This window comes from Pteropus alecto, unplaced genomic scaffold, assembly GCF_000325575.1.
Source record: "Pteropus alecto unplaced genomic scaffold, ASM32557v1 scaffold109, whole genome shotgun sequence".
Classification (NCBI taxonomy): domain Eukaryota; kingdom Metazoa; phylum Chordata; class Mammalia; order Chiroptera; family Pteropodidae; genus Pteropus; species Pteropus alecto.
In genome coordinates this window covers 6,964,629-6,977,437 of record NW_006494608.1, presented here as the reverse complement: position 1 = coordinate 6,977,437, position 12,809 = coordinate 6,964,629, and the positions used below count along the sequence as shown (strand labels likewise).

At 32.3% G+C, this 12,809-nt stretch overlaps 1 protein-coding gene across 2 annotated transcripts in view; it reads right to left on the bottom strand.

The window, feature by feature from the left end:
• COG5 (component of oligomeric golgi complex 5) overlaps positions 1-12,809 on the bottom strand; it is a 290,965-nt gene that overhangs the window by 25,491 nt on the left and 252,665 nt on the right. For both annotated transcript variants that reach the window (XM_015599504.2, XM_006925364.3), the window contains 3 exons: positions 12,368-12,478; positions 10,763-10,825; positions 2,185-2,288 (listed from right to left, as the gene is read on the bottom strand). In XM_015599504.2, coding sequence (XP_015454990.1) covers positions 2,185-2,288; positions 10,763-10,825; positions 12,368-12,478 — 278 coding nt within the window. The remainder of the gene's footprint in view (positions 1-2,184; positions 2,289-10,762; positions 10,826-12,367; positions 12,479-12,809) is intronic.

Here is a 12,809-nt window from a genome sequence, read left to right as displayed (position 1 = left end):
ATGAGTTTCAGTGGAATCTCAAATGTCTGCTGTATATGGAGAGAGAGCTAAAATGGAGTCATCAAAGGCCATTTGGGAAAAACAATGAAGAATAACGTTATATACTTTAAAATAATGCTTCATATTCAAGACAATCCAATCAGTTAAAAAACCAATCTGGCTCACCAGTATTTAAGCAAACTGGTTAAAACATACTTATTTGAGAAACCAACTTTTAATATCTAACGTGTTATCTGTAGGGATTAGTCATGGCTCACGAATACAATTACTGAAGTATGTATCTAACTGCTCATAAAATAAGCCTATAAAATTCATTTTTGCTTCCTTTTCAGGGGCACTGATTATTGGTCTAACTGGAACATTTCAGATCACTTTTGAACAAAATTCATTTCCTCCCAAATACTGGTAATCAGCATTTTTGTGTAGAATTTACTTTATTCTTCTGTCCTTCCTACCAATATTAAAAATAGAGGCTGACTTTTTCACCCTTCAAAAGATACATTGTAAATTAAGTAAATTATTTAAAAAATTAAAGAAGAATGCAATAATCACAAATTTTCTACAGATTAGTGGCTGGAAATTTAAGAAAGCAGATATCCTTTTAAACAACATGAACATAAAGAGAACAGGACAGTTCAAAAACAGTAATGAAATATGAAGTAGGAATAAAAACACATATTTAAATTTTAATATTTAAATGTTTAGTATGGTTAAGTTTTTACAAAAATCGCCCTAAGCATGTAAATAACTTTTCCAAATTCTCGTTAGACAGTTTTCTAATACACCGAGTCAAAACTATTTTAGTCTATTTAAAAAGATTTCAACAAACAACAAGTGTTGGTGAGAATGTGGAGAAAAGGGAACCCTTGTGCACTGTTGGTGGGATTGCAAATTGGGGTAGCTAGTATGGTAAACAGTTTGGAGGTTCTTCAAAAAATAAAAATAGAACTACCTTATGACCAGCAATTCTATGTCTGGGTATTTATTCACAGAAATCTAATACACTAATTTGAAAAAAGACATGCACTCTTATGTTCACTGTAACATTACTTACAGTAGCCAAGATATGGAAGTAACCTAAGTGTCCATCAATAGACAAATGGATAAAGAAGATGTGGTAAAATATATATATAATGGATTATTACTTAGCCATAAAAAAGAATGAAATCTTGCCATTTATGACAACATGGATGGACCTACAGTATATTATGCTAAGTGAAATAAGTCAGACAGAAAACAACAAGATCCATATATATGATTTCTCTTATACATGGAATCTAAAAGACAAAATAAATGAACAAACAAAACAAACTCATAAATGCAGAGAACAAATTGATGGCTGCCAGATGGGTGGGGGGTTGGGGAGATGGGTGAAAAAATGGAAGAGATTAAGATATATAAATTGCCAAACATAAAAACAGTCACAGTGTTATAAAGTACAGCATAGGGAATACAGTCAATAATATTATACTAACTATGTATGGTGCCAGGTAGATACTAGACTTATCAGGGTGATCAGTTCAGTTATATGAATGTCTAATTATTATGTTGTATACCTGAAACTAATATAATATTGTATGTTAACTGTAATAGACAAATAAAATTTTAAATAAAAAGATTTCAGTAAACTGGGTTAAGAACTATAAATCTTATTCTCAAGATACATATGATATGGATAAGCAGTACATATATGAAATAGCTATGGAATAATATTAAAATGTTTATGGCTAGGTGTAAAATGACCAGATTAGATTGCTACAAAACTCTAAAACAGGAAAATCACTCTTGGAAGGGGCTGGGCAGGAGCTTGCCCTCAAAGCCAGATTCAAACTAGCACAGAAGCAGAGGTAGGACATTTCATACAAGGAATACCATGCTTATGCCAGAGCTCAAATACAGGGTACTTATGAGATACAAAGAAAAAGATAAGATTGGGAAGTCTTGAAGTGCCAACCCAAGTCCTATAGATGTTAATGACAGAAGAGAAATGATGAAAACAAGAACTGAAAAATTTTAATCTACTAATGGAACTCACAATGGATAAAGTAGGATCAGGTTGGAGGCCAATCCTGTCACAATAAGAACAAGCCCTAAATGGCAGGAGACTTATGGAGTAAGGGTAAAAGAGGAAATGAAAAACAAATGCAATAAAAGTTAGTAAAAATCTTGGTTTAAAGTTATTACCCAGAAAAATCTTCTTGATGCATGGTGATGATTATGGCCTCTATAGCATCTCCCACTGAAGTCAGTAACGGTTGCACAGCGTTTCCCATAAGAACGTGGATCATCTGAAAAGAAGAGAAAAGGAAGGAGATGCAAATTAAAGAAGACTACACCAAAAAACTGACACATGAGAAGCATTATGACTAAAAGTTTTCATACTATATCAAATTCAGACTATATACAATTTAACTGTAATAATTCAACAGAAGTCTCTTCTCCCTAACTTCTGTCAGCAACGATTTTTGAAGCTTAAAATAAGAAGAACATGGCACTGAAAAATCTCAACTCCTCCATTTCTCTCACATTTTCAAAAGTTTAATGGTCCAATGAGCCCCTGGAAAAAGAGGAGGAAAAGTGCAACTTATGAAGTAAAGATCAAATGAACACATTTTTTTTTTTAAGTTTCTGAAAAGGGTGAGGCAAGACCAAAAGTAATTCTTCAAAACTGGAATGACATCATATGCTTGTAACCAGATAATATAATAAATATACTGGCGATTCTTATGAGGCAGAACAGTGAGGCATTTTATGAATTAGGTTTCTATTTAGAATTTTACAGCAGTGATTCTCAACCGGGGGCAATTCTGCTCCCCAGAAAACATCTGGAAATGTTTGGAGACGTTTCTAATTGTCACAACTAGGGTGGGCAAAGAGTTTGCTACCAGCATCTAGTGGGTAAGGATACAGATGCTACTAAATATCCTACAATACATAGGACGGTCCCCCACAACAAAGAACTAAAATGTCAATAGTGCTAAGATTGAGAAACTGTTCTATAGTGAGGTATAATCATTGGTTAAGTTATGTAAGACCCTAGGCCTTAGTTATGAGTTTTTAGTGTGAAAATACTGACTAGACCTCAGTAAATACTCAAAATCTAAAATTTAAGTATATTCTATATGTTTCAATGATGATTACATAGGATTAAGATGGATGGCTTTGGCTCATACAAATGATTTCAACCAAAGAGAAAAGTTTAAACAGGACTCTTACTCATTAAATTTCTAGATGCCATCTCTAGCCCTTGGGGAGCTGGCAATCTATAAACAACAGATAACAAGCTATAGCGATATCAGTGCTCTACTCTACAAGAGTGCTATGGGATCATAGGAGAGATCTCCAGCTTACACTGAGAGGATCTGAAAAACAAAAGGTGTTGATTAAACTGAATTTCAAAGGACAAATAGGTAAGAAGAGTGGTAGGGCTAGAAGGGCTTATGTTAAAAGCAAAGGAACCTAGGAAAACTGATGCATTTGGGAAACTGCAAAGCGTTCAATACAGATAGTGTGAGGTGCCTGCCTATGGGGAAGAAAGCCGGGCAGCTGATGTACTCTGTGTAGGCTGCTAAGGAGTTGGAAGTTTATCCTGAAGGGACTAGGAAACCAATTATGGGTTTTAAGTAATGAAAAAATGTGGTTAAAGATCTGAATTTGGGAAAAAACATGTTATGTAGTAGACTGGATAAATTAGACTAAGAGTAGGAGGACATACTAGCAGTATAGATGCAAAACTGTGAGCACCTGAACCAAATCAGAGACAGTAGAAACAAATGAAGAGACAGGATGAAGATACTTTGAAAGGAGAACAGCTGAACTTGGTAATTAGATTTAAGGAATATGGAGTGGAAAGATTTAAGGGTACACTTAGATTTTTCTCTTAATGGTTTGGTGGTATTATTAACTGAATATGTAAATGCAGAAGAAGCAGTTTAATTTGGTGATGGAGGGAGAAAATGATGAGTTCAGTTTTTAATATGAGTTTGAAGGGCCTTTGGGAAATCCACATAGGCTATCCAGTAGGTGCTGATCATACATTTGTAGTTTCTGACACATTTTGACTAGATTTGGTAGTCTTTGGCTTTCAAAGAGAGATGAGGCCAAAAGAGTCAATAAGATCCAAGAGGATGGTCTGTAGAGGAAAGCCAAATGCCATCTTAAGTTCATGCAGAAGAAGAGCTTTTGAATGATTAAGAGAGATAAGAGCTTCTATTTAGTATACATTATGTGCTGGGTACTGTGCTATGTGCTTCACGTGTAATAATTCCAATTAAAACTCAATTATTCCTTCCCCTAAGAATTACTGAGATCTTTAACTTGTAATTGGGGAAACTAAAGTCAAGTTAAGGAGATTGTCCAAAGCCATAACTGAGCAAGTGGATGAGCTGGGGTTTTCCAGCGGCATCTGACTCCAGTGTGCTTTTGGTTATACTTTGTCACTGGGCATAGAGTAGAAAGAGACCTTAGATATGGTGGAAATAGACAAGGCAACTTCAAGAAGGAAAAGTTGGTTTTCTACTCTGGTATGAAGGTTCTAACTACACATCCTCCTATGAATAATTATGAAAAAAGATAGCAAAAACAAAACAAAAATCTACTGGAGGGCTCTGGATTGGAGATGGAAAAAAAAAAGCAAATAGTTTTAGAGGAGTGTGGGAGTCTAGGGCAAGCAACCAGCAATAAAAATTATTTGGTGGACTAAAGTGTGTGTGTGTGTGTGTGTGTGTGTGTGTGTGTGTGAGAGAGAGAGAGAGAGAGAGAGAGAGAGAGAGAGAGAGACACTTTGCTCTAAGAATGACTTACAGTCATGCTGGTGACAAAGCTGGGTAGCTAAAACTGAGAGAAAAACAAAATAAAACAAAACTTGCAGTCTTCCAGGCCAAAGGAACAGAGGAAGGAGCCCTGGTTCAACTAGGGCTGCTATAGAGTAAGAGGGGAATCTCAAAAAAGAGAAAGCCAGAGAAGAAGAATGCCTAATTCTCTATTTAAACTCAGCACTACTCGTCAGTCGATAATCATGCATGTGCAGAGCAAACTAAAAGTGGTTTGCAACTAAGGTTTAAAGAGCTGAATGGAATGGCCAACTGCAGATATGTCAGTGTACAAATTGAGTCTAATTAAGCTAATTAATTGCTAAGGAAACATCGTCAACACTCCTAGGAGCAGTATCAAAAAATACTGAGTCTACATAGTATAACATTCACAATATTAAGGATATATTAAAAATTACTACTAAAACAAAAGCTAGAAAATGTTATCAATTCTCAAGGGAAAAGCTGTCAACCCTGAGATGACCCAGATTCTACAATTAGCAGGCAGGAACCTCAGTAGGGTAAAGAAGAAATACTCACAATAAATAAAATAATAGGAAATCTCAGTAGAGTGATTCAAAATGTGAAAAAGAACCAAATGAAAGTTTTAAACTAAAAAAAAAAAATTATACTACATGCAAGTAGAAATAAATGCACTTCTATAAATGCAAGGTTTCTATATTTTACAGAACATGATACAATATTAACTCTAATACTATGGAAAGTTAAGAATGTAATGTGGTAATCCACAGAGGAACCACTAAAAAAAAAAAAACAAATCATGCAGAAGAACAGATAAAAATCTAATAAATAAAAATGAAATTCAAAAATCTTTTCAAATAATCCAAAAGAAGGCAGGAAAGAGGGGGAAAAAAACAGAAGGGATAAACAGAAAACAAAACTATATGCCTAAATAAAACCTTATTAATAATTATATTATGTAAATGTATTAAACAATCCAATTAAAAGGCAGAGATTATTAGAACAGACAAAATGGTAATACCTATATACTGTTTACACGAGATGCACTTTAAGAATAAAGGCACAGAGGAGTTGAAAGTAAAAGGATAGAAGATACACCATGTAAACACTAAGCATAAAAAGGCTGGAATAGTTAAATAAACATCAAGTATAATAGAATGCATCAAAATAACTATCAACAAAAGCTAAAGAGAGATATTTCACAATGATAAAAGGGTCAGTTCATCAGGAAGGCACACCAATGATAAATATATATATAACAGAGCTCCAACAAACTAGCAACACAGCTTCAAAACTGGGGAGTCAAGAATCCCCATAATTAAAAGAAGAAAATAATTAAAAGAAGAAATAATCCAACAAACTAGCAACACAGCTTCAAAACTGGGGAGTCAAGAATCACATAATTAAAAGAAGAAATAAATTAGTCCACGATCATAGTATAAAACTGTAACTCCTGTTTTTCGACAATTGACAGAACAACTACATAAAATATCAGTGAGATTTGAACACTTTATCACCACCTTGACTTAATTGATATTTATAGAACACTATATTCAAGTGCAAATTATGGATTTTTGTCAAGCACACATGGTTCATTCGCCAAGACAGACCACATGCTGGGACATAAAACAAGACTTAATAAATTTAAAAGAACTAGAATCATACAAAGTATGTTCAATTAAATGAGAATTAAATTAGAAATCAATAACAAGATAGCTAGGAAAACCATAAATAATTGGAAGTTAAAAAAACCACTTCTAAATAATTCGTGACTCAAAGAAGTTATAAAGAAAATCAGAAATATTGCAAGCTGAATGAAGATTATAAAAAGCACAACACATCAAAATTGAAGTGCTCAGGGGAAGTTTACAATTTTAAATGTTTATTTTGGGAGAAAAATGGTCTTAAAATTCAATGGTATAAGGTCTCAAAAAAATTTTAAAGGCAAAAAAAAGTAAGTAGAAGGAAATAAAAAAGACAAAAGCAGAAATCAATGAAGTAGAAAGATAAATAATAGAAAAAACTAATAAAGCCAAAAGTTGATTCTTTTAAAAGATCAACAAAACTGATAAACCCCTAGCTAAACTGATCAAAAAAAAAAGAGAGAGACAAATCATCAATATAAAAAATGAAAAAGAGGTTATCACTACAGGTCCTAAACAAACTAAAAGGACAGTAAGAGAAAATCATATACAGCATTACTCTGAATAGATAACTTAGATGATTAGACAAATACCTAGAAAGTCATAAAGTATCAAAGCTCATTTAAGAGACAGATAACCTGAATAGCCCTTTATCTATTAAATGAATTAAATCTGTAGTTATAAACTTTCTACAAAGAAAACTATAGGCCCAGATGGCTTCACTGGTGCATTCTACTAAGCATTTAAGGAGAAAACATAAATTCTACAAATTCCTTCGGAAAACAGACACAGAGGAAACATTTCCAAACCTAATTAGTGAGGCCAGTATGAACTTGATATAAAAATTAGACAAAAAATTACAAGAAAAGAAAACTATATACCAATATCCTTTATGGTTACAGACACAAATATGTTTAACAAAAGTTAAGTAAATCAAATCTAGGAATACATAAAAAGGGTAATATACCATGACAAGGTCAATTTAATATTTGAAAAAAATTCCTGTAAACTATTTTAACAAAAGGAGTAAAACCATATGATCATGTCAATACATACAGAAAAAGCTATTTGATGAAGCAACACCATTTGTAATAATAATAATAATAATAATAATAATAATATTATAATGTCTCAGTAAACCAGGAATAGAAGAGAACTTGTTTAATCTCATAGACCATTTAAGAAAAATTTATAGCTAACACCATATTTAAAATAGCAAAATACTGAGCACTTTCCCCTATGTAAATAAGGTCCACTCTTATCAGCCCTATTCAACACTGTACTAGAGGTTCTAGCCAATGAAACAAAGCATGGGAAAAAAGGCATAAAAGTCAGAAAGAAAGAAATAAAACTGTCTCTATTTGCATGTGATATAATGGTTTACACAGAAAATTTTATAGGTAGATGAGATTTTCCAGTTAGGAAAAATATAAAGCAGAAACTGAAGAGAGCATCTTGGGGTATGCCTTCATTTAAAGGACGGATAGATAATTAACAACTATCAGGGAAAACTGAGAAAGGAGACTAGTTTATATTTCATAAGCTCTTTACAAGGCAGGGAAATGTGTCATACATTTTTAAAAGATTTATCTAAAATGGCTAAGATTACAAAAATATTGAAGCCTCAGCAATCTGAAACATTTCCTTTTATAGAACATCGAATCTTCACAATTAGGGAGGAATGAAGAATTGTCACATAAACTTAGCAATACAATTGCTATTTGCACAAGACAATCTCAATAATAAATGGATCAGAATTACTGGGCCAACATGTTTAAATGGTACTTATACCCAGGGTGGTTATAATGAAATGACCTGAAATGTATTCATTAATATTAATTATGCCATCGATGATTTATTAGATAATGCCTATAACATGAGATGATGAACCCCAAGTCTAAAATAACACGTAATTTTGGCTAAAATTTAAACAAGGTAGAGAAGAAACACTATTATGTGTCTTTACCTATATTTTAGTAAGTAAAAATGTATGTTTAGTATCTTCTCTATCAAATAACAAAGGCATACATATTTTTGGTTCTTGGGCTATAGTCATTTATGCATCATAATATTCTATCCCTAATTCAAAGTGATGTTATAAATTTCCTACAATTTTATAAAATTCAAGGTTCCTTTTTGTCTAAGTCAGAGGGTTTTGTTTGTTTTTTACTTAATATGTCATAATGATTTTTATAAGCTTTAACTAAAAAGCAAGGTCAAACTGTTTCACTGAGTTCTGTTAACATAAGCAATTAAGTCTCTAATTGGCAAGGCCACTTCAGGATGGCCTTGTACTGATTGCTAGTCTTCTCTTACCCAGAGAGTCTCCAAGAAATTTCTATTTTTAACTTGTCCAAGAGATTTTTATCATCAACAAAGTATAGGCACGCTGTCTTAACCTATAGAGTAGACTTTCTCAAACTATGAGTTGCGATTGTTAGGGGTCAAAAAATTAGTCGATTATAATCAGAATTTTTAAAAAGTAATATGAGTATAGAAAATAGAGTGCATCACAAAAAATAAGGAAAAGTATTGTTTTATGAAACCTTTGTATTAATTACAGAAATGTGTATAAACACATATTCTATATATATATGTATATATTTGAAAAATGGCTTATGTATCGTGTATAGGATGACAAAGTAAAATGTATTTCTTATCTTGGGTAGTGATAAAAAATGTTTCATGGCTACTGCTAGAAGGAAAAAGTGTTGAATTACAGAAAGAAAACTACATGTATTCTCGCTTAGAGGCAAGAATATTGAAACCTTTGGTTTGTCATACTGGTCCAATTTTATAGTGTTTTTATGATCATCAATAAATTGGACAACTCTTACTAAAAACAATTATTTTATTATGACAGCATTAGTAATATTTCATCATAATGAGATGAGACGAGTGCACTGGAGAAAAAGATACAGAGAAAACATCCAAGTGTACTTTTACGATGTTGGGGAAAAAACAGACTGTCTCCTCTTACTCTCATATGTGAATTTAGTATCCTTAAGTTTTGGGGCCTGTTAAATGCCCATCCATGTCACCTACAGACAAGTAGCATATGACCTCAGAAGTTCTCTTCTCCTTTAGGATTTGTGGCATCGTTCTTTCTCAATTTTCTTCCTCACTCTCTTTGTATCCTCTTTACTCTCTAAATAGTTCTCTTTGGAATTTACTGGTAGTATTCTCTCTCTCTCCTTAACTTTACCCAAGTGATCTAAATTCAATCTAATACTTGACATTTATTTCCTTTGTGTTGATATACAGCACCTTTTTATAGATGCAAACTAAGGCAAGAGGGCACTTATTAACTTGTCTGAGGTCATAAGCCAGTTAAACAGCTGAGATGGAATTCAAATACAGGTAGTTTGGCTCCAGAGTCTGTGCAATATGGACTTAACTTACTTATTTAGTAAGCACTAAGTAAATACTTAGTAAATGAATTAATGAATGATGGTGGCAAAGTAGAGTAGACACAATTCTTTTGAGTCAGCAATGTCTGGTTTTATCAGCTATATGACTTTGAGTGAGTTATTATTTCTAAGACATACAATGAGGATAATAACACATAAACAGTTGCTGTAATATTTCAATATATTGCATGTGAATAGCAAACAGCAGGTACTAAAAGTTATCTATTACTATTATATGAATGAGTTGCTTGTTTTTTAAAAGAGTTACCTACTGTCAACTATATATGACTCTTAATCTCATACCAGTATTATTTTTCATTAAACATCCTTAGTATTAGAAAAGGGGTATATTTATGTTAGTGTATTTAAAAGGGGAATTTACCCTGGTTTCACACCTTACAGATATACATTAGAGTTTCTAAGCCTTAGCATTATTGATATTTTGGGCCCAATAATTCTTTGTTATGGGGAGCTGTTCTATGCATTACAGGATGTTTAACAGCACCCATGGTACCAGATGCACTCCTTACAATCAATATGTCTCCAGATATTGTTAAATGTCCAAAGGGGACAACAATTAACCTGATGGAGAACCACAGCCTTCCTAGCATAATACTTGGCTGTACTGCCCTAAGATAGAGTGAATACTTGTAAGACTCTTGCTTCTCTTCTTATGATAACAATTATCATATGTAAAACACAGTATGTAAACACCAACAGGGTCTATTTTTAAATTCTGGAAAATAAAAACACTCATGTATCTTTTCTCTTTAGGGTAATTATCAACATGCTACTTTTGGTATATGTAGAGGATTCTGAATTATTTTTAAAATGTGACATCTCCCACTCATCCAAACAAATAATTCTAAAACCCACTTTGATTTATACAGTCAAAGGTTAAATTAAATTCTTTTACCTGTAGGGCTGAAATTATAGTTTGCTCAGCTGCTGGTGGGAATGAGCTCTGACTGGAAACCACCTAAAACAAGATTTTGATCTCGTTACAGTTTTGCTTAACTTATTTATCTGTTTTCCATTTTTACAAGGAGGATGCATTCTTGCATTTATTATGTAATTCCAAGTCATTTATTTTTATAAATACTAATTTTGATAGTGACATGATAAAGTTGTTTCCACAAGCCACATATAAAACAGTATCATTACTTTAGCATAATGTCTCATAAATGTTTTAAAAACTCATTGGTATTTATTAATTTAGATAGGTTGAAAAATACTTTTCTGTATAAAGCAAATATATACATCAAATAATTAACACACAAAGAATTCTAAAAGCTATCTGTTTTGTTCACTTTATATAGGTTTTAATGATAAAGTTTTAACTTGAAAAAGTTGATCTAAAGCTTGAATTTATATACTCCTTTTAAAAAAAAAATCCACTTTTCTATGTTGACTGTAATTTTCAACAGTTTTAAAATACAAATGTCAAAGATTTCCCTTTTTACAAATCAATACAAACATTATGAAAATTCTGAAACTATCAATAAAGACATTTAAATCAGGCTAAATAAGTACAACCTTTCTTTGCTTTAGAGTAATAATTAAAGAGAAAATATATCACTTATTCTTTTTATTTACTTTTGTTCGTTATTTACTTTTCTGAGATTTACCTGTTAAAAAACCCTTTAAAATATATTCTGTTTAGTGTGTGAAATGCACATTTTTAAAAACCCCTAATTGATGAAAGGACTTGTTAAAAATTTTAAGTAATAGTCATGTAATTATTCTAAAATACAATCTAGCACATTAAAGCTTATATCAGAGATCAAGTTTTTAAGAACATCACCTAACCTTTAGCTTCCTTCAGGCTTCTAAACATTTATCTCCCTATCTACTAAACATTTTGAAAATGACATATAGAGAGTAGCAAAAGCCACTCAAAAGTCAAAGATGGAGTAAAAGTGCTTTCCTAGTAATTATAAATGGAGTTCATCTTAGACATAATATATGAAAGCAAACAAGATATAATTCAGTCATTTTTTAGAATAGCAAAAAGAATATATATTTTTTACTGCAAGTAATCATCAGTGATTATACCATAAAAATTCAATTTTAATGCAGCTCCTATCCCCCCACTTTTTGTGTAAAAATAGAACCTTTTTGATATGTTTGAGGGCTTAAGAGTTTTAGTCACTCATTAGCTTTGCTATAATTTACCACCACCCACATGATATCATATTATGCTTTGTAATAGGTATGAAAAAGAGACAATTTACCTATAAATTATTTGTTCAATAAATTTGATTACATCAACCAAACTTGAGAATCCATAGTTCATGTATTTTAAACCAAATGTATAACAAAAAGTCACACGGATAATAAAGGCCAGGGTCAAAGACTGTGTCAAAGGAATTAATTTGGCAGCTTATTTTATAATCATCACGTTGTCATTGTATTCTTTTGCAAAAAATTAAATAATAATTTCTAAGTCGTCTAAATTTGAGGCAAAAAGAAATATGAACTTTAAATTAAGTCAAAAAAATTAGTTAAAGAGTAAGTTTACCTTTGTTACTGACTGGTGCAACTTAAACAGTGAATTCACTACTGCCACATTTCTTCTCTGCCCTTCCGTAAGAGGTCCAATCACCTGACTTGCATCTCCTTGTGTGGAGAGCTGTAAGAATTCAACATAAAAATTCATATTTAACTGGGGGAGGAGAGAATTAATGCTCCCTGACAAAGAGAATAATAATTGGAACTATTCAATTCAAGCTTTGGACTTCAGGCACAGCAAGAACCTCTGTAGAGATAACACCATGGATGTGGAGGCCTAATTATAATTAGTCTCACACAGGAGGAACATCCTCCACCATCAATACATCATAGCTGATAGACCTCTGAGGCAGATGTGACCCAAAAGCCCAGTATGTGTTATTATTTTGATACATCAGCATAGTACTCCTAGAGAATACTTACTGGCAACTGTCACCAAAAAAAAAAAAAAA